We start from the raw sequence: 26,223 nt of genomic DNA, 5'->3' as shown, positions 1-26,223 counted from the left end.
TAACCTCTCCCTTACAAAAATACCCACTTCTCTCCCGCGCTCTGGTGTGGCTCCCATCCTTTTGACGAGAGAGAGGGGCCCGGATTTAAAGAGAGAGCAAAGAGGTGGGAGAATGAGCGCTAAGACAGGTCTGAACCCTACCTACTTCTGTCTCCATTGCAGCGACAAACACCGCTGGGCCCTTTCCCTCTTGTGAGTTTTCACCCTCTGTTTACCATGTTGTCAGCAATAGAAGACTTTGAGAAAAACCCAAAGAACTGTGTTGTGCATTTGCTTCGGGACAAGGAGCGTTGGGAACATTCTGAAAGTAGCTTCTGTTCCGTTTGTGTCTTTGAGGAACCGGGGAAGGGGTCAAGTGAGACTGGTCAGAAAAAAAAAGTGGTGGGAACAAAAAAGAAGCAGACAGCCTGGTCTGTGGGATGAAGTGAATGAAAAAGGAATAATAGGGATCCACCCAGCCCAGTTGAGCGGCATCCCTGGGATCTTCCACTGGCCAGACTCCCCACCCCCACCCCGGGGCCTCCAACAGAGTGATTTCCACGAAAGGGGAGTGGGAAGGAGGGGGCTGTGGAGGGGAGATCTCCGATCCTTTTCCAGCTGCTCTAGGTAGACCTCTCATCATTCAAAGTAGAAATCTCTGGGGCGCCTGGGTGGCTCAGTCGGTGAAGCATCCGACTTCAGCTCGGGTCATGTTCTCACGGTTCATGGGTTCGAGCCCCACGTCGGGCTCTGTGCTGACAGCTCAGAGCCTGGAGCCTGCTTCCATTCTGTGTCTCCCTCTCTATCTCTGCCCCTCCCCTGCTCACACTCTGTCCCTGTCTCAAAAATAAATAAACGTTAAAAAATTAAAAAAAAAAAAAAAAGTAGAAATCTCTGCAAAGATTCCACAGAAACGCTCTTATATGATGTGGTTAAGCTCTGTATAGGTACTATAAGGTAAGATAGTTTTCTGGAGCTTTCCAGCCCAACCCAGAATGTCCCAGAGCCCCATCCACCATGCATTCTGTGAGGTACACTATATGTTGAGTCTAAAACAGCATCCATACCTCGACAACTGCTTGTGTTTTATAGTATCACGTGTACAGAACATGTTAAGCTTGAAAAACAAGTCAACCCATTGACATTTCCAATAGGCTGCATAAAGTTAAAAACTGCATTTTCAAGACAGCTTGTTCTTTGGTATCACAATATATATTTGAGTGTTTCATTTTTGTATAATGATATTAATTTGTGCATTAAATTTATCGGGCTAAGTAAAATGTGTCTTTTAGGACCTATTAATTGTAACGGGCAGTGGCTTTATTAAGACCATTTTGTTCTTCCGTTGCACTCGTCAAATGTTCATTTCTTCCTGATAGCCGATGATCTCATGTTAAATGGAAAAAAAAATTTAATTCTCTTATAATATTAAGCAAGCCTAGAAGTTGGAGTGCTGCACGGAAAGTAATAACAAAGTACATGCTAGCATTTGCTTTTAATTGTTGTAACCCCTGTATCAATTAGAGTTAGAATATTGAGGATGCGGGCAATTCTGTAGTCACAGAAAGACTTCTTTACCAAATTGAAAAGAAATTAGGAAAGTGATTTTCTCTAAATTACATTTCTTCTCAGATGCATTCTCCAAATTCAAGTTATTTTCCTAATTATATTTTTTATGTAATGAATTTTTAAACCTCCTTGTGCACTTTGTGCTCTTGGTTGGAAACTTCACATCAATTGAGTTTCCATTAAGCTGGAAATCACAGCTTAATGGTAGTTTTTAAAGATGTGATTTTAGCAAGGTATTTGCCTTGGCATAGTAATAATAGTAATAAAGATGCATTTTCAGGCTGAAGTTTACAAACTACTTTTCTGTACAGAGGCAGTGTGGCATCATGGAAAGACTTGAGGCTTTGACCTCAGACCTGGGCATGAACCCCAACTTAGCTACTTACTTAGGAGTACTCTCTCTTCCTGAATCTCAGGTTTCTCATCTGTAAAATGAGGATAACATCTGTTTTGAAGTGTTGGCATCCATATTAAATAAGAATGAATGTGTGCAAAGATCTTAGCATGAAACAGTAGCCTTCTAAACCCCAATACCGAATCTTCAGAATTTTAGTAGGAAGTAGGGTTTTTTTTGTTTGTTTTTATCTTTTTTTTTTTAAGTTTATTTCTTTATTTTGAGAGAGAGCGTGAGCGGGAGTTGGGGAGGGGCGGAGGGAGAGAGGGCGAGAGAGAATCCCAAGCCCGTTCCTCACTGCCAGCGCAGAGCCCGACTACGGAGCTCAAACTCACGAACTGTGCGATCATTACCTGAGCTGACACCGAAAGTTGGACGCTGAACTGACTGAGCCACCCAGGCCCCCTTGGTTTTTTGTTGAAAATGTTTATTTATTTTTGAGAGAGAGAGAGAGAGAGAGAGCGCGCGTGGGCTAGCGGGGGAGGAGCAGAGAGAGAGGGGGCACAGAGGATCCAAAGGGGGCTCTGTGCTGACAGCAGCGAGCCTGATGCGGGGCTCCAACTCATAAACCGAACCGTTACTCACGAACCGAACCATGAGATCATGACCTGAGCCTAAGTCGGGCGCTTAACCGCCTGAGCCATCCAGGCGCCCCTAGGAAGTGGGTTTTATCTCTGTTGTACAGATGAGTCAGCTGAGGCTAGGTAAGCGATCCAGGGTGACCAGACCTGTTTTATGACTGCAGGTCAGGGTACTTCTCTCCTCTCAGGGGCTTCGGGGGCCAGACTGCAACAACCGATGACAGTACTCGGTGTGGATTGTCAGGTGTGACCTCTCCCATGCGATCCAGCTTCCGTTAAGGCAGTGACTCCCAGCCCGTTTTCCCTGCACGGCATGTTCCTGGGACATCAGCTGAAATGCCATCCTTTTCTCTCTCACTCACAAAAGCCCAAGGAGGGACGGTGTCTATTAATAGGGGTGACCTGCCATGCATCCCCTCCCCAAGTTTCCTTGAACACAAGGAAGTAGGTCATTTTGTAGGAGAAGGTTCGTGATCGAGGGTGATGAGAAAGATTGGTGGGACCAGTAGGAGTCTACAAAGTTAAGGCTTGGTTTTGGAGGCAAGCAGAGGTTCTTGAGTGAGAAAGGAAGAGGCTTAGAGCCGTGGTCTGCAGGAAGACTTGGAAGCAAAAAGGCCCGGAAGCCAGGAGACCAGTTGGGCTCTTGGAGTGAACCAGATGGGATGAAAGAAAGGTCTGAAGCAAGACAGTGGCAGCAGGAATGCAAAGGAATAAACGCGAGACTGATTGGATACGCCCGGGCAAGCAAAGAGGTAAAAGGGGCCAAGTAATAAGCAGAAGTTTCAGAATAGGCTGGCAGGTAGGCAGTGGGTGTCCTTCTTTAATTTCATTTTGCATAAATGAATATTAAAATGATCTTTCAGCCCCAGGCCTCAATATCACGCCGGGAGAAAGGAGACAATCCAGACGGTGCAAAAAGCAGAAGAAGCACGAGCTTCCTGGGCACAGTTCACAACATATGAATAGCCTTTTTCTTTTAACCGAGTTGTTGCCTTATGGGAATTGTCTGTGTCGCCTGCTGCACTGGTTTCAGATCCTAGGCTCCGTGACTTTGTGGTTAGTCACACAAACACGCAGCTATCCAAATTTTCAACTTGATTCTGAACATTATGAGTGGGTGCCCGGTGATAGGGAGCATGTGGTGAGTCGCTACCCTGCGCCTTTGACCAGCCAATAACTTGAATGTTTGCGGCGACTGAGAAAATACTTTTTAAAACCGTATGTTGGATGTTGGGGCGCCTGGGTGGCTCAGTCGGTTGAGTGTCCAACTTCGGCTCAGGTCATGATCTCACGGTCCGTGAGTTCGAGCCCCGCGTCGGGCTCTGTGCTGACAGCTCCGAGCCTGGAGCCTGCTTTGGACTCTGTGTCTCCCTCTGTCCGCCCCTCCGCCGCTTGCACTGACGTGCATGGGACAGCATTTGGATTAGCGCGACTAACTTCTATTTGGTTTTATATTGTACGAAATATAGGCAAATGATGCTTGGCTGATAATTCTTTGCATAGAACATGAAGCAATAGCAAAGCCATGTTCGTTCTTTTTCTAGCGATGATCTGGAACAATTTATGGAAAGTCAAGGTGCGTCCAGCCCAGGTATCCTCATTTTAACAACCAGCCTCAGCAAACCGTTCATGCGACTGGAAAAGTACGTGACTCTCTTGCAAGAGCTGGAACGCCATATGGAGGTAAGGGAAGGCCACGCATGGGCCTGTGCTCTGGAAGAAGCAGCCAGTCTCCTTCCAGACTAAGCTTGCCGAGGAATTCAGAAAAGGCCTGGGTTTCAAATTTTACCTGATTCAATCTTCCCGCTTCCCTGGGCTTCTAGTTTTCCTCATTATGCAGCAAAATAAGGGGGGGGGGAGCATTCCTTTATTTCCCCCTTCTGGAGATTTTTTTACAGGTTTACTTAGTTTATTTAATCTTCCCACTTTTACTGGGGTCTGATTGACAAATAAAAATTGTGTATATTTAGGTTGTACATTGTGAGTTTTAAAGTGTTACAGTATGATGGTTTAATATATGTATACATTGTAAAATGATTCCCAGAGCAAGTGAATTCCATCACCTCACAGAGAGGATGAGAACACTCAGGATAGACTCTCAGTAAATTTCAAGTATACGACACAGTGGTATAAGCTGTGACCACCACGCTGCACATTAGATCCCCAGAATTTATTCATCTTATAACCAAAGGTCCCACCTCCTTTACTACTCAATATTCATGATCGTTCCCCTTCTCGGTCCAGCCGCTTCTCTCAAGCCCATGCTAACCGGTTGACTTAGGTTTTCTTCATCTGTAGACGGCAGTTCAATCAAAATCGACCAAGATCTTCCGTTGTTCCGGTATATGAACCAACCTGACTGTGGGAGACACACAGAGCAAAACGTCAGAAAATAGAAATACCACTTTCACTCTAGACAGGGGTCGATATCTCTACAGCCCTGTGATCACTCAGCTTTCTGACCCTGGATGACACTGGAAGATTCTGGTATTTCCTTAAAGATTCATAGACGGGTCCAATATTAGTTTATCTGTCTACGCATCGTAGATCTACACCAAAGTTCCCTCACATTTTTGTTTATAAACTTCTAGTTGGCTTGCCCCAGCCGTGGCATAGCTATAATCTTCTTTGAATATTAAGGTTTGCACCGAGGCCTGATAACTGAATATTATTTCATCGAGAGGCCCAATCCTTTTCTTAAAAACCAATCAACAGGGATAGCTTCTAGAATTGTCCTTGAGCCATCGAGCATGGGCGCCGGAGGTGGTGTGGGTGGGAGAGGAGGGCCCTCTGGGGGAGGCTGCGTTTACCCTAGTTGCTCTTCCTGTGTCTGGGGAAAGGTTTTGAGGTTTTAAAGGGCTTGATTATCTTTAAAGAAAAAGGTTGCACACTGCCGGTCTCGTCAGCATTTGTAAGGATTGAAAGCATGTACTCTGAGCAAAACCACATTCTCAGGTTATTTGACCTGCCGGAAAGCTGGAGGCAGCGGGGAGCCCGTGAGTGAGTAAAGCCTGCCGGAGTGAAATTTCAGTTAGGGCTTGGGAAGGTGTTGACCTCTGGATGCCTTTCCAAAAGCTCAACCAGTTTGCCGAACCGTTTGAGGTTTGCCCCTCCTTGCTTATCACAAAAATCCAGAAAGCAGCGGCATCAGTTTCTGTTACTGCTCAGGGCTGAGGTACTAATATGCGCTCCGTTTGAGGAGAAGACTCCCCAGATGCCCCCACTGCCGGGATCCTCTCTCTTGACCTTCCTTGAAGTGGAACCCGTGTTCCCTCCTGTCTCCCTTTTCTGTTGCTTCCCTGCCTTTGGCTGCCTTCCATTTCCCACCATCAGATAACACGCACCCGAGTTCACCATCCGGTGAGACTCCTTCTCCAGCTTTCTCATCATTTAGCCTGGCTGCTGGCTAATGGTAGAATAGAACCTGAACTTGTCAGCTCTCCGCTAGTCTGGCTAAGGATACATCTAACTATGATGGAATACAACCTTTCTCCACACACGCGATACAGTTCTTGGCTTGGGGCAGACCCCTGGTCTGTTCAGCTGCGTTTTGTGACCCAAGGCCGGCCGAACGGCGGATTTTCTCCTTCCATTTATTCCAGCTGAATTCCAAAGGTTAGGTGTACATATACCCCCAAGGTTAGGTACGCAGCTGCACCCCATGTGCCCCCCATGTTAGGTATACAGCTTCCCCAAGCATCACCCCTTTCCCTTCGTGGACAGTTACGGAGATGTGGATCCCTGCAAGTAGTTTTTGAAGCTGTCCACTCTTCGGGGTTGTAAGTACCATGGAATTGCAGACCATACGTAAGAACCTCGCTTGCAAAAGAACACACGGTATGGAGCTTGGAATTGTTTTCCCCGTCTGCCACGTTGAACCCGCCGAAAGAAAATGGAGGCATTTTAGGAAATGAGATTGGATTGATTTTTCTCCGACCGCTCCTCTGTTTCCACAACTCCCTACCTCTGGTCACTTATTAACAACATGGCCTGACGATGCCCCCCGCCAACTAATGGTTATTTCTTATCTCAAGTATAGCAGCAAAAGGGGAAACGAGAGCTCTTGCCCCAATAACCGCACCTAGTATGTTGTTGCCAAACCCATGATGTGTTACCGGCTGTCTTAATTTCTTGCTCGCCTGATAATCGGAGGTGCTGAGATTCCAAAGGCTCAAGTGCTGTTGTATTATGTAATCTTTAAATTTGTGTCACCACCGCCACAACGGGGATACAGAACGGTTCCATCATCCCCTCGGATTTCCTGTCTCTTTGCAGCCGCAACCCTCCTCCCCCCCCAACCCCTGGCGACCGCTGATCTGTTCTCCTTTAACATTGTTTTACAATGTATTCCTTTACTAGGATACGCATCCAGATCATCAGGATATTCTGAAAGCAATCGTAGCATTCAAAACTCTCATGGTAGGTGATGCTCTCAAATTATAATTCTCCGTTGTGTATGCGTTGTTCCTAAAAGAGTGATTTGTGTGTAACGTCTCTTTCCCAATGCAAAGGTCTTTAGAGTGGAAACAATAAGCTTTAGCGACAGTATCGCAGTGATTGTTTCATTTAATTTTGTCTTCCAAAAATCATGCTTACCTATGAAAGGTTGCCAGGCTGAGGGTATAAAGCACTCACATTTGAAGTCTCTGCCACATTAAGCATTGTTGTGTAGGTGGGGGGTTTCCTTTTGTCTCTTTGTCTTTACCCCCGTGTCGTTCACCTTGTGTCTGTGCAACTTGTCACTCACTGATTGCCATCGATGCTGGATTCATCTATTTATGCCAAAGGGTGTGAGTTTTACTCTTTGCGTATGAAAAAGAAATCCTTCATCAAATCTGAAAGGAAAAAAACCTACTAAAATGCAATTGTTTTGTAATCTTGTATCTTGAGCATGATTGTTAATGTCTTCTTGAACCCACTGATGTAAAAGCACTTGGTGGCCTTTTAGGAGAAAACAAAGCATCACTTTGGGTGATTGATTAAGTTTAGCTTCATTCTAGACATTTCTTTTTTTTTTTTTAATGTCTATGTATTTATTTTGAGAGAGAGAGCAAGCAAGCAGGGGAGGTGCAGAGAGAGGGAGAGAGAGAGAGAGAGAGAGAGAGAGAATCTCAAGCAGGCTGTCAGTGTGGGCTCGAACCCACAAACGGTGAGATCATGACCTGAACTGAAACCAAGAGTCAGACGCTTACCCTAGTGAGCCACCCAGGTGCCCCCATTCTAGACATTAATGTAGCATTCCAAGGGATTGGGATCCACGGTTAGTTGTCGGTTCTTGCTATAAGGTTGTGATGCAACATTCGCCATCACCTCATTTTTATTGCTGTTGAAAGATCAGTACGTGATGCGTCCACAGGTAGACAGCAAGTTGAAGTCCAGAGTAAGGTATTACATTAAATACCTTTTGTTGTCATAGGTCACAGTTTAATCTTGGCAGTTTTACATGGCATTTATTACTATTTGCGTCCCTTTTATTTTGTCCTACGTAAATTGAATATAAAATTCCTTTTGACAACAATATTCCTTTCTGACCATAGTACATGTTGTGAAGCTTGCTTTGATGGTTCTAGTATATTTATTCCCACTTTAGATGCTTCAGAAACATGTGTCCAGTGAACTGATTTCTTCAAGTTTCCATTTAGCCGAAAGGGGCAGCAGAGATTTTATAGAAAACACAGCCCCCAGGGAACTGTGACATTTATTTGGAAACAGTAACATAACTAACCATATGCTTATTTTCATATTCAATTTGGAGTAAATACTGTTACATTTTTTAACAAATGTGTAAATACTGTTAAAAATTATTCTAAGATGACTTCACATTTTCTGAAACAGTGATCTATATCTATCTATATGTAGATAGATAGATAGATAGATAGATAGATAGATAGATATAGTATTCATACCCCACATTTTGTTTCCTGGTTTGTATTTTCACTTTGTATTCATAAAATTCAGTTGTATCTCTTTCTTACAATTCTTTTAGGAACAGAATTAATGTAGTATTTTTTTCTCCATACCAACCTACTCCCAGTCCCTAAACAAAGCATAGGCAGTGCCTCTGTTTCGTTGTAAGGTCTATTTGATTCACTGCAGCAGGAGAAATTTAGTTTTCCCTTTTTCTAGAGCCCCTGGAGTCATTTTGTGTTTGTTTGCTTTACTAAGCTGTCGCTTGGTTGGAAACTGAGCATGTGTTAGTAAAATAAAACGGCTTGGTGACGAGCTGGAAAGGGGCTAGAGCAGGGACCCCAGCCAGCCACTCGTCTCTTCATATACCTGCGGTGATGGAGAAGCAAGCCCGTTCTGCCATTTTGTCTCGCCGTTTTGGCACAGCGAAAGGTAGCTCTTCTTCGCAAAACCTCTGGGGGCCCCAGGCTAGAGCTTCAGGGCCGTGGGTCTCTCTGTCCGTGAGGAACGGATCTGGTGATGGGATTCGTGGTGAGGAATCAGGACGCTGTGGAAATCTGAGAGCCCAAAGCTTCCTCTAACTCTGCTCTTGTTTTGGGTCTGTTTCGCAAGAATTCCTCTTCCAGTATGTTCTGCTTTGGTTCCATAGGGGCAGTGCCAAGATCTAAGGAAGAGAAAACAGCTGGAGTTGCAGATACTTTCTGAACCTATTCAGGCGTGGGAAGGAGAGAGTATTAAAACCTTGGGGAATGTTCTGTTTATGTCACAAGTAATGGTGCAGTATGGAACATGTGAGGTAAGAGGTTTCACAGCTCAACGCCATTGCTGCCATCTTTCTTCTTGTTCTTCTTTGATTCGTTCGTCCGTCCAGGCCAGGTTGCTCGAACGTGCCGGGAAACCGAGCGCCTCTTCTTTGCCCCACACTCTGCCAGGTGCTGTGGGAGAGAGGAGGAGAGACCACGCGATGAGCCGTGCCTTAAACACAGATGAAAACACAGGCTGCGGCCAGAAAACGAACCCAGGTAGTTAGTGTAGATGGTGCGCCTCAACAGTGGGTTGCACGGAAGCTCAGAGAAGGGAGAGAGCAAGGAGGCTGTGGAGAGGGGACTCGAGGAGGAGGGCCACGAAGGGAAAAGGCGAGCATTTCGTAAGGCAGAGGTCATTCTTCTCTCAGGAGAGAACAGGAGCGTGGCCTTTTGCTGCAGGAAGGCGAGGAAGCTGGGCTGTCGGGAGCAGAGGAAGTGTGTTGGGAGAAGGAAAGCCGTGGGGTGAGACAGAGTCAGGTTATGAGAACGCTGGGCGTCAGGCAAGAGTCGTTCAGATCCACCCAGCAGGCAACAGGGAACTGTTAGAGGCTCGAGTAGCGAAGGGGTGTTTATGATACTTAACCTGACTACCACGTACGTCAGGTAAACAGAAGGACCGGCTGGGTTGGCAAGTGAGCAGTACCCCGCCCCCCTTCCCCACGAAGCTGGTGGGGGCAGAAAATGGAACTTCAGGGCCAAATCTGAGCCCCATTTAGGAGGGAAAGCCGATAGGAAGCAGTGACCTATGGGCTGGAGGAGATGATGGCCGCCATCTTGGACCTGTTAACGTCCAAGTGACCGTGGGTCTCCAGGGGGCGATGTCTTGTGGGCGGCCATTAAAACAGTAGAGAAACGTGGGCGGGAGGTCAGAGTTAGAGGCAGGGATTTAGATGTCCCTGACAGATGTGCCTTCCTAGGAAGTAAGTATCCAGAGAGAAGCACGGAGGGCTGAGATGGAATAGGTCTTTTAGGAAGGGGGCAGTCCAGCGAGGGGGGAAGGTTGGTTATGTCACCTGGCCTGATTTATCGGCTGTTAGAATTGCCTTCCCCGTCCCCAGACATCTTCCTATACTCCCTGGCAGGTCTCTGTCAGAGATTCATTACTTTGGGTTAATAAGCAATCTCATTTAAGACGCAGATACCCTGGGGAAGGTTGGTGGGTGCTGCAGAAGGTTCAAAGGTCAAGCAGTATGGAGACCAAGAAGAAGCCATCGGATTTTGCTAGAAGGCGGTTATTGATGGCTCGGAGACAGCGGTGGGGCTGCAGTTAGGGAGGAATCGATGAGGAGAAAAATGAAGGCAGCAAGTCATTTGGCCATAAAATACCGAGAAACAGGGTACTGACATACCTCGGGAGATCCTGGGGGTTTGGTTCCAGAGCGGTCTCTCGGTGTGTATAAAAGCTATCTCTACGCTGCGCAGTGGTTTATTAAGTGTGCAGTGCCATGTAGTCTACAAAACGTAAAAAATTCCTTTATTGCTACAAAATGCTAACCATCGTCTGAGCTCTCCGTGAGTCATAACCACTGATCGCAGATCCCCATAACAAATACAGTAATAATGAAAAAGCTTGAAATATGGCAACAGTTACCCTGACGCGACAGACATGAAGCGAGCAAATGCTGCTGGCAGCATGGCACTTACAGACCTGCTCCACGCAGGGATGCCACAGGCCTCCAGTCTGTTAAAGAACACGACTACCTGTGACGCACAATGAAGTGAACCGCAAGGAAACAAGGCAGGCCTGTATTATATCGAAGGCGCCACAGGGGCCAGGGAAGGCCTGTTAGGACAGGAGATGTGCGTATGTTAAAGGCGAAAGAGGAAAAGCTCATTAAGCAGGCGATGCTGCTGGAAGGAGGAAGAAGAGATTAAGTGTCTGTAGAAGGGCATGGAGATCATTGGAGCTAACATGGCTGGCCATGTAAGCCGAATGTAATTAAAAAAAATTTTTTTTATGTTTATTTATTTTTGAAAGAGAGAGAGAGAGAGAGAGACAGACAGAGACAGGGAGACAGACACGGGGAGACACAGAATCCGAAGGAGGCTCCAGGCTCTGAGCTGTCAGCACACAGTCCGATGCGGGGCTCGAACTCACGAACCGTGAGATCGTGACCTGAGCCACCCAGGCACCCCTGGATGTAATTTTTTTCGCATCTACTACGTGTGCATCTGTTTGTAGAGTTCAGAGAAGCCCTCACGTGTAAAATCTCCCTTGGTGCCATTTTCAAAAGGTATTTATTTCTTTGTTTCACATGAGTACGATGGTTTTCATGTTCTTACTGATTAAAAGTAATTTTATGAATAAGATCTTAACACACATGCCAGAGCATAATACATTTCCTATTTCAGGCTTTCCTACCTGAAAGCCCCTTCTGTTTTGCTACTTTTCAGAGTAAAATCATTTTCATTTTGCGAACCTAGAGACTTGTGCTTTGCCTACAGCTTGCGTAGGAAGGCATTAACTGTGTGACTGCTCAGGCATACATACTTGGGAAACAGGCACGTTATTTGTATTTAACCGTTACGTATAGGAAAAAGAGGGATAAACTGTGGCTTTATATTCACTTCGATGTCGAATTCAACTAGTCTTGTGCTTTTAAGTTGGGTATCTTTTTTAAAAGGTCACTGTTCATGTTTCGTTGCCGTATATAAGCCCTGTGATGTACAACAGTGACTCCAGAAATTTTTTTTTTTTTAATTTTTTTTTTCAACGTTTTTTTTATTTATTTTTGGGACAGAGAGAGACAGAGCATGAACGGGGGAGGGGCAGAGAGAGAGGGAGACACAGAATCGGAAACAGGCTCCAGGCTCTGAGCCGTCAGCCCAGAGCCCGACGCGGGGCTCGAACTCACGGACCGCGAGATCGTGACCTGGCTGAAGTCAGACGCTTAACCGACTGCGCCACCCAGGCGCCCCAACTCCAGAAATTCTTAACAAACAAAATGTCCACTTTCTGTCCTCCACTTAATATTTTCCATTTCACTTTAGGAAAAAGAGGAGCGGTACCTCATGTTGTTTTCAAGTGTCTTGATAATGTTATCCGCAAGTCCTCGGATGAGTGGCTTTATCTATCAGGTCAGTAGATTTCATATAAAACAAACAGCAGGACCCAGAATGAAAACAGGTTTGCATCCAGTTGCGATATCTGTTCTATGGCCCTAAAAGCTCCAGCCAGAAAATGCAGAATGTTCTGACCCTTTGTTGTAATTATACAGCTTATAAGAGCAGATGTTCCTTAGATGGAAAACCTTTGTATTGCTGTAATGAATTTATCTTGAACATCCATCGCGCTGGCTGTGAGCTAGGTTACGAATGTTCCGATAGAAGTCCTTCCACTCGTTGGGAAATTAAACTTCCTTCAGTCCGCTCCCCAAATATGGAGTGCTATAAGTTACTGTTGCCTATTATAGCTGGCCTAGCAATGACTAATGTTCATGAAACTGGAAAAAAAAATTTTTTTTTGAATCTTTACTCTGTTGACTGATTCTCCGGAAAATGTGTTAGAAAACAAGTAAGCCTGTTTGTAAATCCTGACCGTATGGTTTAGGATGTGTTAGCAAAACACAAGCCACATTGCCCCCTTGCTTTCTCGTCTGATCACATTTGAAAGCAGGGAAGCATGCAGGCCAGAGAAATATGTCGAGCCCTGAATCAGCAGTGATTTCCGAGAGGGTCAGAAAATCTAATAGACATAAGCCGGGGCACATCTAACCACAGAACTGATGGGAATGTTCCTTTTCTGATAGGGAAAAATACCAGTCGCGGGAATCGTGGTGACCAGATTAGATGAAATCGAAGGAAATGACTACACATTTGAAATCACAGGTAGGCACTCTTGTCTTTTTCAAGTAGCTACCTGAAATCCTTTTTGGAATGAAGTGGGATTCGAGTAAGTAAAAGCTATTATTTTCTGCTCTAAGTCCGTGAGCAAGTTTTACCTGGCCACAGCAAGGTGTCTTCCATTTTCTGGGATAATTAGGGTCCGGCGACAGAACCAAGTCTCCTGGCCACTCAAAAGCCTCGGCGTGGCCATTGGTTTCAATCTTTTCTTGCATCGGAGCTACTTGTTAGAACTAACAGAATGGACTGACGTAGAGGCACAAATTGAGCAAAATACCAGGCCTGACCTTTTGGCCTACGGTCCCTTTTGCCAGGCCCGTGTGATTTCCACGTGACGTGATTTCCACTCTGCACCGAGAGGGCGCAGCAGCTCACGCTGGGATGGTGGCCCCGGGCCTTACCCCCTTCGTTCCCCAGTAGGGAGCCCGAGATCGGATGTTGGCCTTGCTTCAGCAGGGGTTTCAACAGGGGTTATCTCATCGCTGTGGACACTCATGGAAACAGACACCCCAGCCTTAGTTGCTCGACGTGTGTTTATGAATGAGGTGAACTCAAGGCCCTCCGTGTCTTTTGTCTCCAAATGCTCCCAATGGGGCAATGCAGGTAACCTAGTAGAGAGGACTGTGGTCCATTGCAACAACAGCCAGGACTTCCAGGAATGGCTGGAGCAGCTGTGCAGACTGATCAGGGGACCTGCCTCTTGCAGCTCATTATCCAAAACATCGTCGTCCTCTTCTGGTGCTCATTCCGTAAGTTGTCCACTTGTGCGGTCCGGGGACTACTGAGTCTCTCGTCACACCTGCCTGCAGAGGACTTACAAGAAGCAGTGAGCATGCCCTTAGTCTTTGGGTTGTCTATATTCGTAGGTCTTGAAGTACAGTTAAACCTCACTAATTCTGACTACTTGTGGAGGGAGGTCCATCCAAATTAATGAAAGGTTTTACGTAGAGGTGTGCGGCTTTGTCGGACGGCGTTGAGGAGCTCCCGCCAGCTGCCCGCAAAGTTTTGTCTAATCAGAAGTCCCACTGAGATGTTTTAGCGGTAAACGAGATTTATTTTCTTTTCACTTTTTTTTATTACATATAGTTTATTGTCAAATCGGTTTCCGTACAGCACCCAGTGCTCATCCCAACGGGTTAATTAGCAGCCGTTATTCTCCTATTCGTTGTGTGCTGAGTCAAAAAACAGATAGCTTACCTGCCCAAGTACTTCACCATCTCCACGTAATCTCATTTAGGCTTCCACATTCACCGGGCAACCTTCAAGGGTAAACTTGCAGCCGCTGCCTTCTTCCAAGTCATCACGAATTTGGAATTCCTGGACTTGGAATTGATGAGGTTTTACTGTACTTGTTGAGTGAGAGCGAAGATTGCAGTGCTGTTAACACTCCAACCGGTGATGCCAAAATTCCAGTCTCAGGCACTGTGCGATGTGGTGGGAAGAACAAGGGCTCCGGCATCAGATCTGAGGTCAAATCTTGGCTTTGTCAATTGCTAGCTAGTTAGTTACTTCACTTCGCTAAGGTTTGTCGTAGGCAGTTCTGCTGAGATAACCTATTTCAGCACCTGATAGAGTGCCAGGCACCCGACTGAAGCCATCCAGTGCTGACTCCACTCTCCTCTCTTATGAAGGAAAGCCACCCCTGACTTTAGTGAATCAAATTCCAGAAGAGAGAGGGAAGACAGGCCCGTAGGATGTTGAGTCGATTTTGTGCTGTTCCTTAGAGACCCCATCATCTGGACTTTTGTTTTCCCACCTTTCCTTTCCTGTGGTTGGCTTTGCTGATCCAATGAAACTATTGTTCTCTTGCCGTGCGGCACAAGGTCGGGTTCAGGTGGCAGATCGCCAGCATCTCATCAGACATTTTCCCAGTCTTTTAGCTCTACCGGACAGTCCCGAGGACCCTTGGAGCCTCCTCAGATTATAAAACCGTGGAGTTTAAGTTGTCTACGACCCGCACCTCCACTTAGACCATCAGCAGCACTAGGTTATAAAGAGGTAATTTTGCTACATATGGTATAAAATGTGTCTGTCAAGCTAATGTCACAGCTTATTCCGAAGAGTTCTGTGGGGATGTGCTAGAATTTATGCTAGGTGATACATGTCAGTCAGTCGTGAATCGTTAGACTCGGGGATGTTGTTATTTCTTAATTTTCCATTTCCCCATTGTCCCTGTGCAAATATTTATCCAGAAGGGTTTATGTGCACTGCCTGGGTTCCCCGGTCCCTTCCTGATAATTGTATATAATGTCCACACATCTTAAACAGAAGCCGCTTCCTTGGAGTTCAGTTTGCGACCAGGCAGACCCAGTTCTGCATTTTGGATCATTTTGATCTATTAAAGCCAAATCAGGAAAGTCTTATGGGACCAAGCCATAAGTCTGAGCTATGAGAGTCTGGACCTTCTGCTGCAGTTGGAAAGGGAAAAGAATTTAATGAAAAGAATGTCTTTTCAAGTGAGGCTTCTAAGCAACATTGGATATTTGGGTAGTATGGGGACTTCAAGGTTCTTTCTGTTTTTTTCCTGAAAGTCACAGTCAGGAAATGTCAGTCACTGGCTTCTGTAACTGTGTGGAGTGTTAGTTTTTCCATCCAAACGGTGTTTTGTTTTGTTTTGTTTTGTTTTGTTTTGTTTCCCTAAGATGTTAATCATCATTTCAGCTTTCAGTAAAGAGCCTCATTTATAAGTAACTGTTCTTTAACTAGGTCTTCCTGAGTGAAGGTTTAAGATCGTGGCGGTTATGAGACGCATCTTAGAATTAGGGAGCAAAGACAGCGTATATTGCCATATCGACTGTGTGTTTTGATGCGCGACACAGATTTAGCTCAATCTCAAGTTTGTTTTGATTTCAAACACTGTGCTACTGTCTCGATTAATTGTTGCCTCCGAGTGCGGTAAAAATAGAGCGGTATTGACACCGGAGGAATTTTTGATCGTTTCAACTGGGCATGACAGGAGAAATAATGCTTGAGCTGAATCCTTATTATGTACCTCTGTTCAGAATTGGGCCAGGAAACAGTCCCACGGGTTTGCTGTGGAAATCGACCCGGGAAAATCGTAGTTATCTGGGTCCCCTTTTTAACGATCGCTATTTTGTAATTGTCAGTTCCTAAGTTCGAATTCAGGTGAGCCTTGAAGGGTCCAGTTAACTTAATCCTTCGCAGAACTAATCCATTAAAACTAAGGCATGATCACGTTGTTTCTGCTGGGAGAAGAGAGCTATTAATATACTCTTAGCGTACAGTGTGTATTTCAGTTATTTTCAGTATTTGTTATTCTGCACAGAACTGTATTCCTTGGGCTTTCGCATGACAATTTTGCATCTGAGACTAATGCGGGAAACATGATGATGTTCTGTGTAATTGATGATGACACTAACATTTGACTGTTGTTTTAGAATTACTGATAAATGGATTTGATCATTATAACCATCGACCTCTCACGCTCATTTTCTCTTTCTTTACATATTCACTTTAGAGGATGTCTTATATCTTAAAGGTAAGGGTAGAACAATATCTTTGGCTTACAGTGGCCTCATAATGCTGTGCTGTCACCTCTGATGAATGAAGCTTTTCCTTTATGCTTGTTTTGTCCCTTGTTCTCATTGGTGGCTAAAGTACGAAGATGCAGTTCTGACATGTAAGTACTTTCTTCAGAAAGCAGCCTCTTGTGAAATCCACATGAAAATGTTGTCTTAGACGCCTTGAAAATGCCTGTTTTCCCTGTGTCTTTTTGGTAAACGCTCTTTTTCCGATCCTTTTGGTCACATGTGAGTTTTCCATGTCCGTTTTCAAGTCTAAGTGGGTCGCTGTGGCTAAGTGGAAGAAATTCAATTGTTTTGTCCCATATATTTTAAGGTACTAATTATGACCCACACATCACGTATATACCTTGCATGGAACATTGGGATAAGACGGTCACTAGGGTCTGAGATTCTCATCTCTTTGTTTGGATACCTGATAATGAGCACCGGTTACTTATCCGGCAAAAGCAAATTCAGTAATCCATGGCTCTTTTATCTGCTAATTAAAAATACAGCTTTCTGTATGTATATTTAAGCTTCGGTCTACACCCATTGCTCCTGACGCCAAATTATTTATCAGGACGTCCCTCATTTGGCTCTTCTCTCTGAGTTCAGGGAAATTTTTTGGTCCCTTAATTTTCCCATCTGACAAATGGAAATTAATATTCTTCTTTGTGGGACTGTCACTAAGGAAAATGTATTTAAAAAGCTTTGAAGCTCCTTGAAAAGCAGTATGTACCATATTAGTATTTACAACTGTTACTTGATTCCCTGGAAACTGTATCAGCGAGGACTATAAACCAAGTTAGGAATGCGGTTGTTTCCCTAGGATCTACACCCACTATTTTCTCTGTACACGGCACCTGTCCCTATGGCGATTGAGAGGCCAGTGTCACTGCCTCTGTTTTATGGAAGCTTTTAGAGTTTCTTGGAGCCATTTTTTATTGTGTACATTATTAAACTTTGATGCCCTTTTGGGACTGTCAAAATAAGAGAGAGCCATTCGGTTTCATTTCATTTGCTCTTTTTAATTTGTCTTGGGGGGAGAATTTTAATTCCTAAACAAACCTCTGTCCTTACAGGAGTCTAGTAAAAGCCCCAAAACGATGAAGAAGTTTCTTCATAAAAGAAAGACGGAAAGAAAGCCATCGGAGGAGGAGTATGTGATTCGGAAAAGTATGTGTTTTGTACTTTTGGAAGGTCGGTTATGGATGAACTAGCAGAAGGATTTTTTTGAAAGCAGATGATTAGAGCAGTTTGTCCTCCCTACCCCCTGTTTCATGAAGAAAAAATGCATGCATTCAAGGGTTTGGTCACCTCTAAGATTTTTGAGTCAGCTGCCGCCTGTATGATTTCGTTTTGAATATTTTGCCCTGCCTGGTTGAGAACCACTAAAGGGACCTGTTTGCTACGGATACATTTTTTCCCTTAGTTTCTGATGCCCAAGATATTTTCCTCTACCAGGATACACTAAATAGACCTGAAGGCTGAAATCCTTCTGGAAGGTTAACGCTCAGTGACGTTCTCTGAGTTAGCCGAGGAATCGGGCAGCTGCTGCATAGAAGCAGCTGGATTCAGAGTCAGGCTGCAGAGTCGGTCAGCCAGTGGATATGTATGTGTTTGCCTCTATGGCTGGGAACGAGGTCCTTTGGGACACACATGAAGGAGTAAGTGATGTATCACCAAGGGGTGACGGATCTGTGCGTCCTGGCCAAAAATACAGTCTGGAAAGATCTGCTGGACTCCAGCTTCTGCATCTACCCCACCCCACCCCCCACCGGGATGTGCGCATCCGCCCGCTAGCTAGCAGGGTTTCGCCCTCCAGTCATTTCAAGAATGAGTTGGAGGAGGAGAGGCAGGAGGGGGAATCAATGACTCTGCTGGCTGGTTGGAAAAACGGGTGAGGTCTATGGGGGAAAGCTTCCTAGAGAAGGGAAGCCTTGAAGTTTGAGGGAGAGGCAGGTTGTGGCATATATCGGATGAGAACTGAGGCTGGTGCTGTCCTTGCGGCCTCTAAGAGTCTAGTAAAAGCCCCAGGGCCGCCTGGGTGGCTCAGTCGGTTAAGCGTCCGACTTCAGCTCAGGTTGTGATCTTGAGGTTCATGAGTTCGAGCCCCGCGTCGGACTCTGTGCTGACAACGTGGAGAGGACTCTGTCTTCCTCTCTCTCTCTCTGCCCCTTCCCGGCTCTCGCTCTCTCTCTCTTTCTCTCTCTCACTCTCTCTCTCTCTCTCTCTCTCTCTCAAAATAAACTTAAAACCAAAAGCCCCAAAGTGATGAGGACATTTCTTCAGGAAAGAACTCTGGAAAGACAGCCACTGGGGGAGGAAGCTTTCCGGTCAGGGAGCCCAGTCCCTAGCAGTTGAGTGCAGTGCATGATTCTGAGGGTCCAGGGGCGTAGATGTCTCTGCAAACTCATTGGTAATTAAATCTCACAGGTACGGCTGCTCTGGAAGAAGATGCTCAGATCCTGAAAGTGATCGAAGCCTACTGCACCAGCGCAAACTTTCAACAAGGCCATGGCTCAAGTAGGTTCCCCCAAACCACTTTCTCTAATGAGCCCTGTTTCTTCTTTACTGCTCGGCACCTCTTTGAAGAAGAGAAAAGCAGCCCAGCTGGGTTGCAGGGTGTGGAGAGCAGGTGACTTTGTGCCGAGGAGCAGCGAGCAGAAGAGCAGAACTGCATCTTTCCGATAAGGGGCTTTTAGCTGCCCGGCGGTTTGTTTATGCAGTGTTTTCTTTTCACCCGGAGAGAAAGAGACACGCAAGAGTAAAAAAGCTGGAGGTGATAGAAATGAAAACAAAAGAAGTTTTTTAAAAAGTCATTCTCCTTTGAAGTACGCAGATGCCTTCACCAGCACTAGTTAGGAATTAAAGAACCCAGAGAGTTCCTGTGTCTGTGAACTGATGCTAATCTCTTCTCATGGGCAGATTTGGAAAGGAAGTCACAATACTATCTCCGATCAGCTGCATATTTAAGCGAACAGTGCTTCACCAAGCTCAAGTTTCAAAGTTGCTCTGAAATTCTGGAAATGTAGCTGCTTAGCCGGGGCTGTTTGGAATGTGTGCAATTTACAGGGAGCTACTGGGGGAGGGTAATCCCCCCCCTCCCCGCACCCCTCCCCCTAGCAACTTTCAGGCACCAAAGGAAAGCAAGCGGATGTTTTCTGATTGATCCTTGAGCTTTTTTTTTTTTTTTTTTTTTCCAAACCGAGTCACATAGACACGAGTCTTCCGTGACTATAGGCGTTCAGGGGACCACAAGTGAGGTGTCTGCTGTCTGCATTTGCTTAAGACACGAGTGCTCCGTAACACAGCCACTGCCCAATCACTTGGGTGTGGGGGGGGAGGGGATCACTTTGGTGGGTTGCCTTGACCGATGCCTTCGGAGTAACTTGTCCCTAAGGCTGGCGGGAGGAAGACGTTTGATGTCGAACTTGACACGTTTGACGGTGAAGGGAGGACTGTCACACCATCTAGTTCACAGACAAATCCTGGCTGTGGCCTTGGGCATGCCCAGCTCTGAGAACAAGTTTCGAGGAGGCAGGAAAGGAAAGGGAAAGCAATGTGTGTCGTGAAAACTAGGAAAGCGAGGGGGACGGGGAGGCCCCAGAAGAAGCCTCCCTTGTGCAAAACCTGACCTCACCTGCTCCCCGAACCCGCTCTCTTCATGTCGACAGTGTCTGTAGATGTGTCACAGGGGCAGGCAGGTGTTGTGGCCTAAAGAGTCACGTTTCCGCCCCTCCTGCCCAGCCTCCCCTGACACGTGGCAAGCGTCTAGCATCATGGTGACCTCCCATCCTCTGTCCCTCTCCGGCCAGAAGTCGTGCTTCCTTGGAAACGACTGCTGTTGTTTCCTGCTGCATTTAACTGATCAGTCAGTCGGTCCGCTGTCTCCTTATTAGGCACCTACCAAGTGCTGGGCCCTGTGGAAGGCAGACACAGGGCCACCTCAGCAAAGGGGAGGCAGTGAGCACTCATGACTTGAAGGAATTAGGCTTTGAAGAGAGGACGCCAGTGGCTCAGGGAGACTGAAGTTTAAGGGCTTGAGCTCTGAAAGGAAGGATCCGGAAGTGAGGGGGAGGTTGGACATACAGGAGAGCTGTTTGGCCAGGTCCCTTGTCTGTTCCGTCACCTCTTCTGTCCCAGAGCCTCGAGGCAGTCTGAGCAGAGCCCTGAGGATGCCCACATCTTTGAGATGATGTGATAATCCCCAACCCCCGCTCTACCCTTGACCAAAATGGCCTTGACTGACTGAACGCACCCCACCCCGGCCCCCCGCTTCGAGACTGAATCGGTGTATTTTGGCCGTTTCCTCAGTCGGGAAGGTGTAGTCACCAAATGTTGGGTGACTGCTCTCTGGGGTGCAAGGCAGCAGCATGCCATCCACAAAGACCCCTCGATGACAACAGTGGAAGGGGCCAACACCTAGAATAGTCTCCAGTAACTGTCCCCTTTCTGCCCTCTCTGAATCCTTGTTTGTAGGTGCTCGCAAAGATTCGCTTCCACAGGTCTTACTCCCCGAGGAAGAAAAGCTCATCATTGAAGAAACCAGGAGCAATGGCCAGACCATCATTGAAGAGAAGTGAGTAGAGCAGGCTGCTGTTTCTGATCTGTCTGGGGGCCGGAAAGAAGGTTCTGGCAGGGCAGTGGGTCTCTTGCAAAGCCTGCACCGAAGGATAGTCCATCCTTCTCCGGGAATATAGCCCTCTTTGCTCTCATGCAGTTGGGAGCGGTGGGAGGGCTTCCCCCCACCTCCCCGCCAACAAAGGGAAGGGGGAAAGGGAGGCCAAGCGGGCAGAACTCTCTGCTTGGTGGCTGCCCCTGGGATCAGCTCCCTCATACGGCACGGTGCTTCAGGGCACACAAGAATAGCACCCTAGATGAATCTAGATGGCGCTGGGGAAGGCCACAGCACCAATTTCCCTGCCCAGATGGATGCTTCTCATGCATACTGAGTCAAACACTGGACTTTCACACACTTGACCTATTTAGAATCCTACAGAAACCCGGTGAGATAAGCTTTATGTTCACCACTTCTATAGGCGCGGAAGCTGGGGTTCAGGGAGATGATGTCCCTGGTCTACCTTTGCATGGCAGTGAGGGTGACCTAACGGGCGAGAATCAGGTTAAGTACCCATGGGCTCATAAAATAAACACAAAGTGGCCAGCCAAATGGTTTGTTTAAACTTGAGTCATTTCTGAAGTCAGGCCTAAATTTGCCTAGGACAGCATATTTCAAAGTGCTTGACATTGTCAATGTGTTTTTCCATCTGGTACATGAAGTGATGTGGCAAAATGGTAAAGCACTTGGGCTCAAGGGGACAGCCCTGGTTCAAGTCCAAATTCTGCATCACGTTAGCTGTATGGCCTAGGTGCAAACCTCTTTACCTCTCTGTGCCTCAGTTTCCTCATCTGTAAATGGGTATGATAGTACTACTTTAAGGTTTGTTGTGAGGTTAGATGGAAAAATAAATACAAAGGCTAGCACATGGTAATCACTTAATAGATGATAATCATTGTCATTATAATTATTGTAGCTATATTAATCCACACGATAACTTTGTGAGGTTTTTGGGGAATGTACTATTATCCCCATTCTGTCTGTGAAGAAAGTTAAGACAAGGAGAGGAGGAGAAAGAAACTACCCAAGGTACCCAAGGTTACCCAAGGTTGGAGGACTGGTAGGTGGTAGGATCAGAACTGGAACCCGGATCTCCAAAGTTCTTGTCCAGGAGCAGAGCCAGCCGGGAAGTGACTGTTCTGACTCAGCCAGGGCACTTTAATTCTCTTTTGGAATAGATGGAATCTTCCAGAAATAATGCCTCTGACTTTGTGTCATGTAGGGTCATGTAGGGTCAGAGAGATGAAAAGTGCAATGCCATGGCACAGATCTTGTAGGATGGGCAGGACCTCATGACGGCCCTCATTGTATGTTCGGTGATGTTCATTCCTGCCCCAGAGAAAGAATCGAAACCTTTTGATGAGCCCTAGTCTCTTCTTTTGTGTTCACCCAGCTGGGAAGCAAGTGGCCAAGGAGGAGGGCAGTGTAGAAAAGGTGTAATGACATCGTGTTTGAATGACCACGTGCGCTGATGGTTGTTCACCCACAAAAATAGGGCCCCACGAGGACCGTTCTTGGCGGTTATGTCTCCCGACCAGCTGGAAAGTCCACTGCTTTTCAGGATCTGTATTTCTAGAAAGCTGCTTTTATTGTTACGTTTTGCTTAACAGTACTTCAGTGCCAGCTGTTAAACTCTGAACTTTATGTTCTAGGAGTCTTGTCGATACTGTTTATGCCTTGAAGGATGAGGTCAAAGAACTGAAACAGGTAATGAAATATAAAAGTCATTTTCTCAGCTCATAGAACAGGACCACGCACTGGTAGGTGTTCTCAGGAGAGGTCCAGGGACAAGGTGATGAGGTGGGGATTTTTATTTTCCTTGTGTCTTCAAGGTGGGTCTTGTTGGTTTTCCCATGTGGTCTTGGGTTTAAATTTCTCAGGATTGCTCACATACCTATTTAGCAGTTTACAAAAGGGTCCCCAACTTAGTTATAACTTTCATGCTCTCGGACATTTGTAAACAGAACTTTTTTTTTACAAAGCTAAGTCATCCGTGAGTGGATAAGTGTAAAGAGAACCATAAATCTTGAGTTGTGGGCTCCTCTAGAGATGTGATCCGCTGTTTTCATGATGCACACTCTTCCCAGTGTTTGGGGACTGGCTGTGCCTGGTGACGGGGTAAAGGACGGACTGGAGGGGGGAGAACAGAGACTGGAAGAACACTCGGGAAGTTGTCACAAAACTCAGGGTGAGACAGAGGAGCACGAGAAAGGAAAGTACAGTCAGTGGTGAAAGCTGCTAACAGGATAAGCAGGAGGAGCCCTGAGAAGGGGCCACTTGGTTTGGGAATTGACAAGTCTTTTCCCATCACAGGAAAATAAAAGAATGAAGCAATGCCTGGAAGAAGAATTGAAATCAAGGAGGGACCTAGAAAAGCTGGTCCGGAGGCTGTTGAAGCAAACTGATGAGTGTATTCGGGCCGAGTCCAGTAGCAAGATCTCCATCCTTCCATAACCATCACTGTGCAGCTGGGCAGATGTTGCCTTCGGGACATCTTGAAATGTCCAGCTTCAAACGCTCTGTTTGCTCACTTCTTCGGTTTTCATTTTGTATCGGAGTCAGTCTCTCTCTCTCTCTCTCTCTCTCTCTCCTTCGCTTTCTCTCTCTGTCTCCCTGTTTGCTTGAGTGTTTGTTGGTTGGTTACTGGTTGGTTGTTTTCCTTCTGACAGATCCTTCTGACAGGTGGTAGAAATCTCCCCAGAGTCTTTTCCATCCGATGAGAAAAGGGAAACCTAGTGTAGGCAAGTGACTTAAATGGTCTTCAGATGGCCTTCAATTCATAGTGCCTCTTTACCAGCCATTACCCCTGGGTCACTCTTTTGCGGCTGGCTACCAGAGCAAAGTGGCTGGCCGTGGCTTAGTAAATGTGAACTTGACTTTTTCTCGAACGCTTTCTTGTATCTGGAAGCCCCTCAGTACCCAATTTAATGAAGGCGAAGCTCCCCGAGCTGTGACTAGGGTAGGGTGAGTAGAAGACTAGCACATTTGCCCAATGACCCAGCCACCCTTCCCCGGGTGATCATGTGCCACCCCTCAATGCACACTTTTTATTGTTATTATGATTATTATTGTTGTTACCCGCCCTGTGTTGTCTGTAGGGCCAAGAAGACAGTAGCACCCTTATTTCTTTCGTGCGGGTTGACATTTTCACTCTACGGGGCAGAAGCCCCACGCATCCATGCCAACACCAGACCCATTAGCAAATTGCACTTGACAATCTTCCCCTTCAGCAGCAGAGCTGGCCATCTTTCCCCAGCGCATGATAGGTTTCCTCCCCTAACCTTCTGCCTCCCGCGTAAGGTTTATGTCTCCCCAGTGCTTTAAGCCAACCATACCCACTGGTGCGTAAACTAGTAAGTGTGCGCTTTGCTTACTTTTAAAAAATACGGACTGTGAGCCGCTCCTTCATCCACACTGCGTATTCGCCTCGCGACTTCTCATCCTTCAAAACGATCTGCATCGAGGAGATATTGTGCCCTAGTAGACAGCTTTAATTCCCCGTATTGCTCTCCCAGATACGCTGTGAGAAGCTGTATGTTCATCAGCCTCTTCGAGTAGGGCTCGAAGCATCATTTGCAGAGATGTGCTATTGGTCCGGTTTGTATGTCCAGAAAGAAAGGACCCCTCCAGTGGTCGTGCGCTGGTTACTAGTGAAGCTGAGTATTTGGAACCGGTTTGCCAAAGTTGCCCTTTGAATCAAGTGATCGCCTCTGTAAGTGTCTCAGAAATGAGCACCACGTAAACCCGGTTTAGAAGAGGGTCACAGAAGAGCAGCATCCATCCGAATTCGACACAATCGAACGTTGGCATGAGGCTCCGGGACAGAGCAGCACAACCCGCCCCTCTCTCTCCCAAAGACAGGTGCCATTGGGCAGGCGGGGACAATCACTGGAAAGAGAGGCCAAGGGCCAATGGACCGGTCAAGGTTGTCTTCCAGATACGTTTGACGGGTGCCTATAAATGTGGGTTTTGCAAGTGTTGTCTAGAAACCAAACTTGAAGCTTGAACACCCCCAGCCTGCTAACCCGTTTTCCTTTTTTGGTACCGGGGGGTCTCAAGTTCCCACAGCTACACAGTACGGGGCTGTTGACTGCTTGCCGCCCGGCAGAAATGACACCATCCACGGGAAATGGACTATTCCCGCCGCCCACCATCAGCCAACCCCAGGCGGCCGTCTTTGGAAGCTGTGCGGAAGCCCAGCAGTCTAGATGTGCCGTCCCTCACCTAAAACTTAACAACAGCCACACAGATCTTAGCGTCCGCCCCGTCTGGGGTTAACCAATGGCTTGCAGTGAATGGCACAAACTATACCCCTAGGGAACATTGTTGCGATTGCGAAATCCTTTAGTTGATAAGGTGTAGGATTGCTTAGCATAGTGAAAGGTCTTTATTTTAAAGTGACGTGTACATATGCATGTGTCTGGAACCCGGCCCTTCTCAGGAGAGGCCCTCGGTACGCTGGGTACTGAAGCTTGCGCCGAGTGATGTCCGCACTCGCACGTTAAACAATAATATAAAGGAAACGAAGCCATGTTAGCCCGAGAGCAGTGTCTCCGTAGTTGTGTTGTTTACAATACTCTATAAGTGGGTTCCTGTCACCCTGTAATTAAACCGCTGCCCTTAGAGGCTTTGTAGCTCCTCTTCCGTCGCGTCCCTTCTGACACAAGCTCAGATTTTCTAACTTGTTTTTATTTTGAAGACTTTTCAAACGGACATTTTCAATAAACAAGAATAACAGTGCTTTATAAACTAAGTCCTGTGTTTCTTTCCTTTTCTCCCCCCGCCCCCACCAGCTGGTGGCAGTTTCCTCCCGCGTGTCTTCACTCAGGGCAGGGGACGTTTGCTCCCCACTTTACAGAGATACTTCGTGCCATGAGACGGGACCTTCCTTAACCTCTCCGCCCCTCTCCTTCTGGCCCCAGCCTACGACCTGTCTACACCATTTTCCGCCCGGTGTCGGGCTTTGGTCAACCAGTGGTAGCCTCTATCTTGCCCACAG

General features: G+C 46.5%; 1 protein-coding gene across 6 annotated transcripts in view; it reads left to right on the top strand.

The window, feature by feature from the left end:
- ARHGEF6 (Rac/Cdc42 guanine nucleotide exchange factor 6) overlaps positions 1–25,977 on the top strand; it is a 101,226-nt gene extending 75,249 nt beyond the window's left edge. For 4 of the 6 annotated variants that reach the window (XM_019421509.2, XM_019421506.2, XM_019421510.2 and 1 more), the window contains 13 exons: positions 4,068–4,206; positions 6,883–6,942; positions 9,080–9,226; positions 12,228–12,314; positions 12,986–13,064; positions 13,683–13,828; positions 14,952–15,077; positions 16,558–16,578; positions 17,686–17,779; positions 19,040–19,129; positions 21,086–21,185; positions 22,877–22,931; positions 23,538–25,977. In XM_019421509.2, the coding sequence (XP_019277054.2) occupies positions 4,068–4,206; positions 6,883–6,942; positions 9,080–9,226; positions 12,228–12,314; positions 12,986–13,064; positions 13,683–13,828; positions 14,952–15,077; positions 16,558–16,578; positions 17,686–17,779; positions 19,040–19,129; positions 21,086–21,185; positions 22,877–22,931; positions 23,538–23,678 (1,285 nt within the window). In that variant the 3' untranslated portion in view covers positions 23,679–25,977. The remainder of the gene's footprint in view (positions 1–4,067; positions 4,207–6,882; positions 6,943–9,079; positions 9,227–12,227; positions 12,315–12,985; positions 13,065–13,682; positions 13,829–14,951; positions 15,078–16,557; positions 16,579–17,685; positions 17,780–19,039; positions 19,130–21,085; positions 21,186–22,876; positions 22,932–23,537) is intronic. The other 2 variants (XM_019421505.2, XM_019421508.2) reach the window with 2 other exon arrangements.
- The last annotated feature ends 246 nt before the right edge of the window (positions 25,978–26,223 follow it).

The sequence above is a fragment of the Panthera pardus genome, unplaced genomic scaffold, assembly GCF_024362965.1.
Source record: "Panthera pardus isolate Hobbes unplaced genomic scaffold, ASM2436296v1 HiC_scaffold_27, whole genome shotgun sequence".
Classification (NCBI taxonomy): domain Eukaryota; kingdom Metazoa; phylum Chordata; class Mammalia; order Carnivora; family Felidae; genus Panthera; species Panthera pardus.
This window is presented reverse-complemented; position numbering and strand designations above follow the sequence as displayed.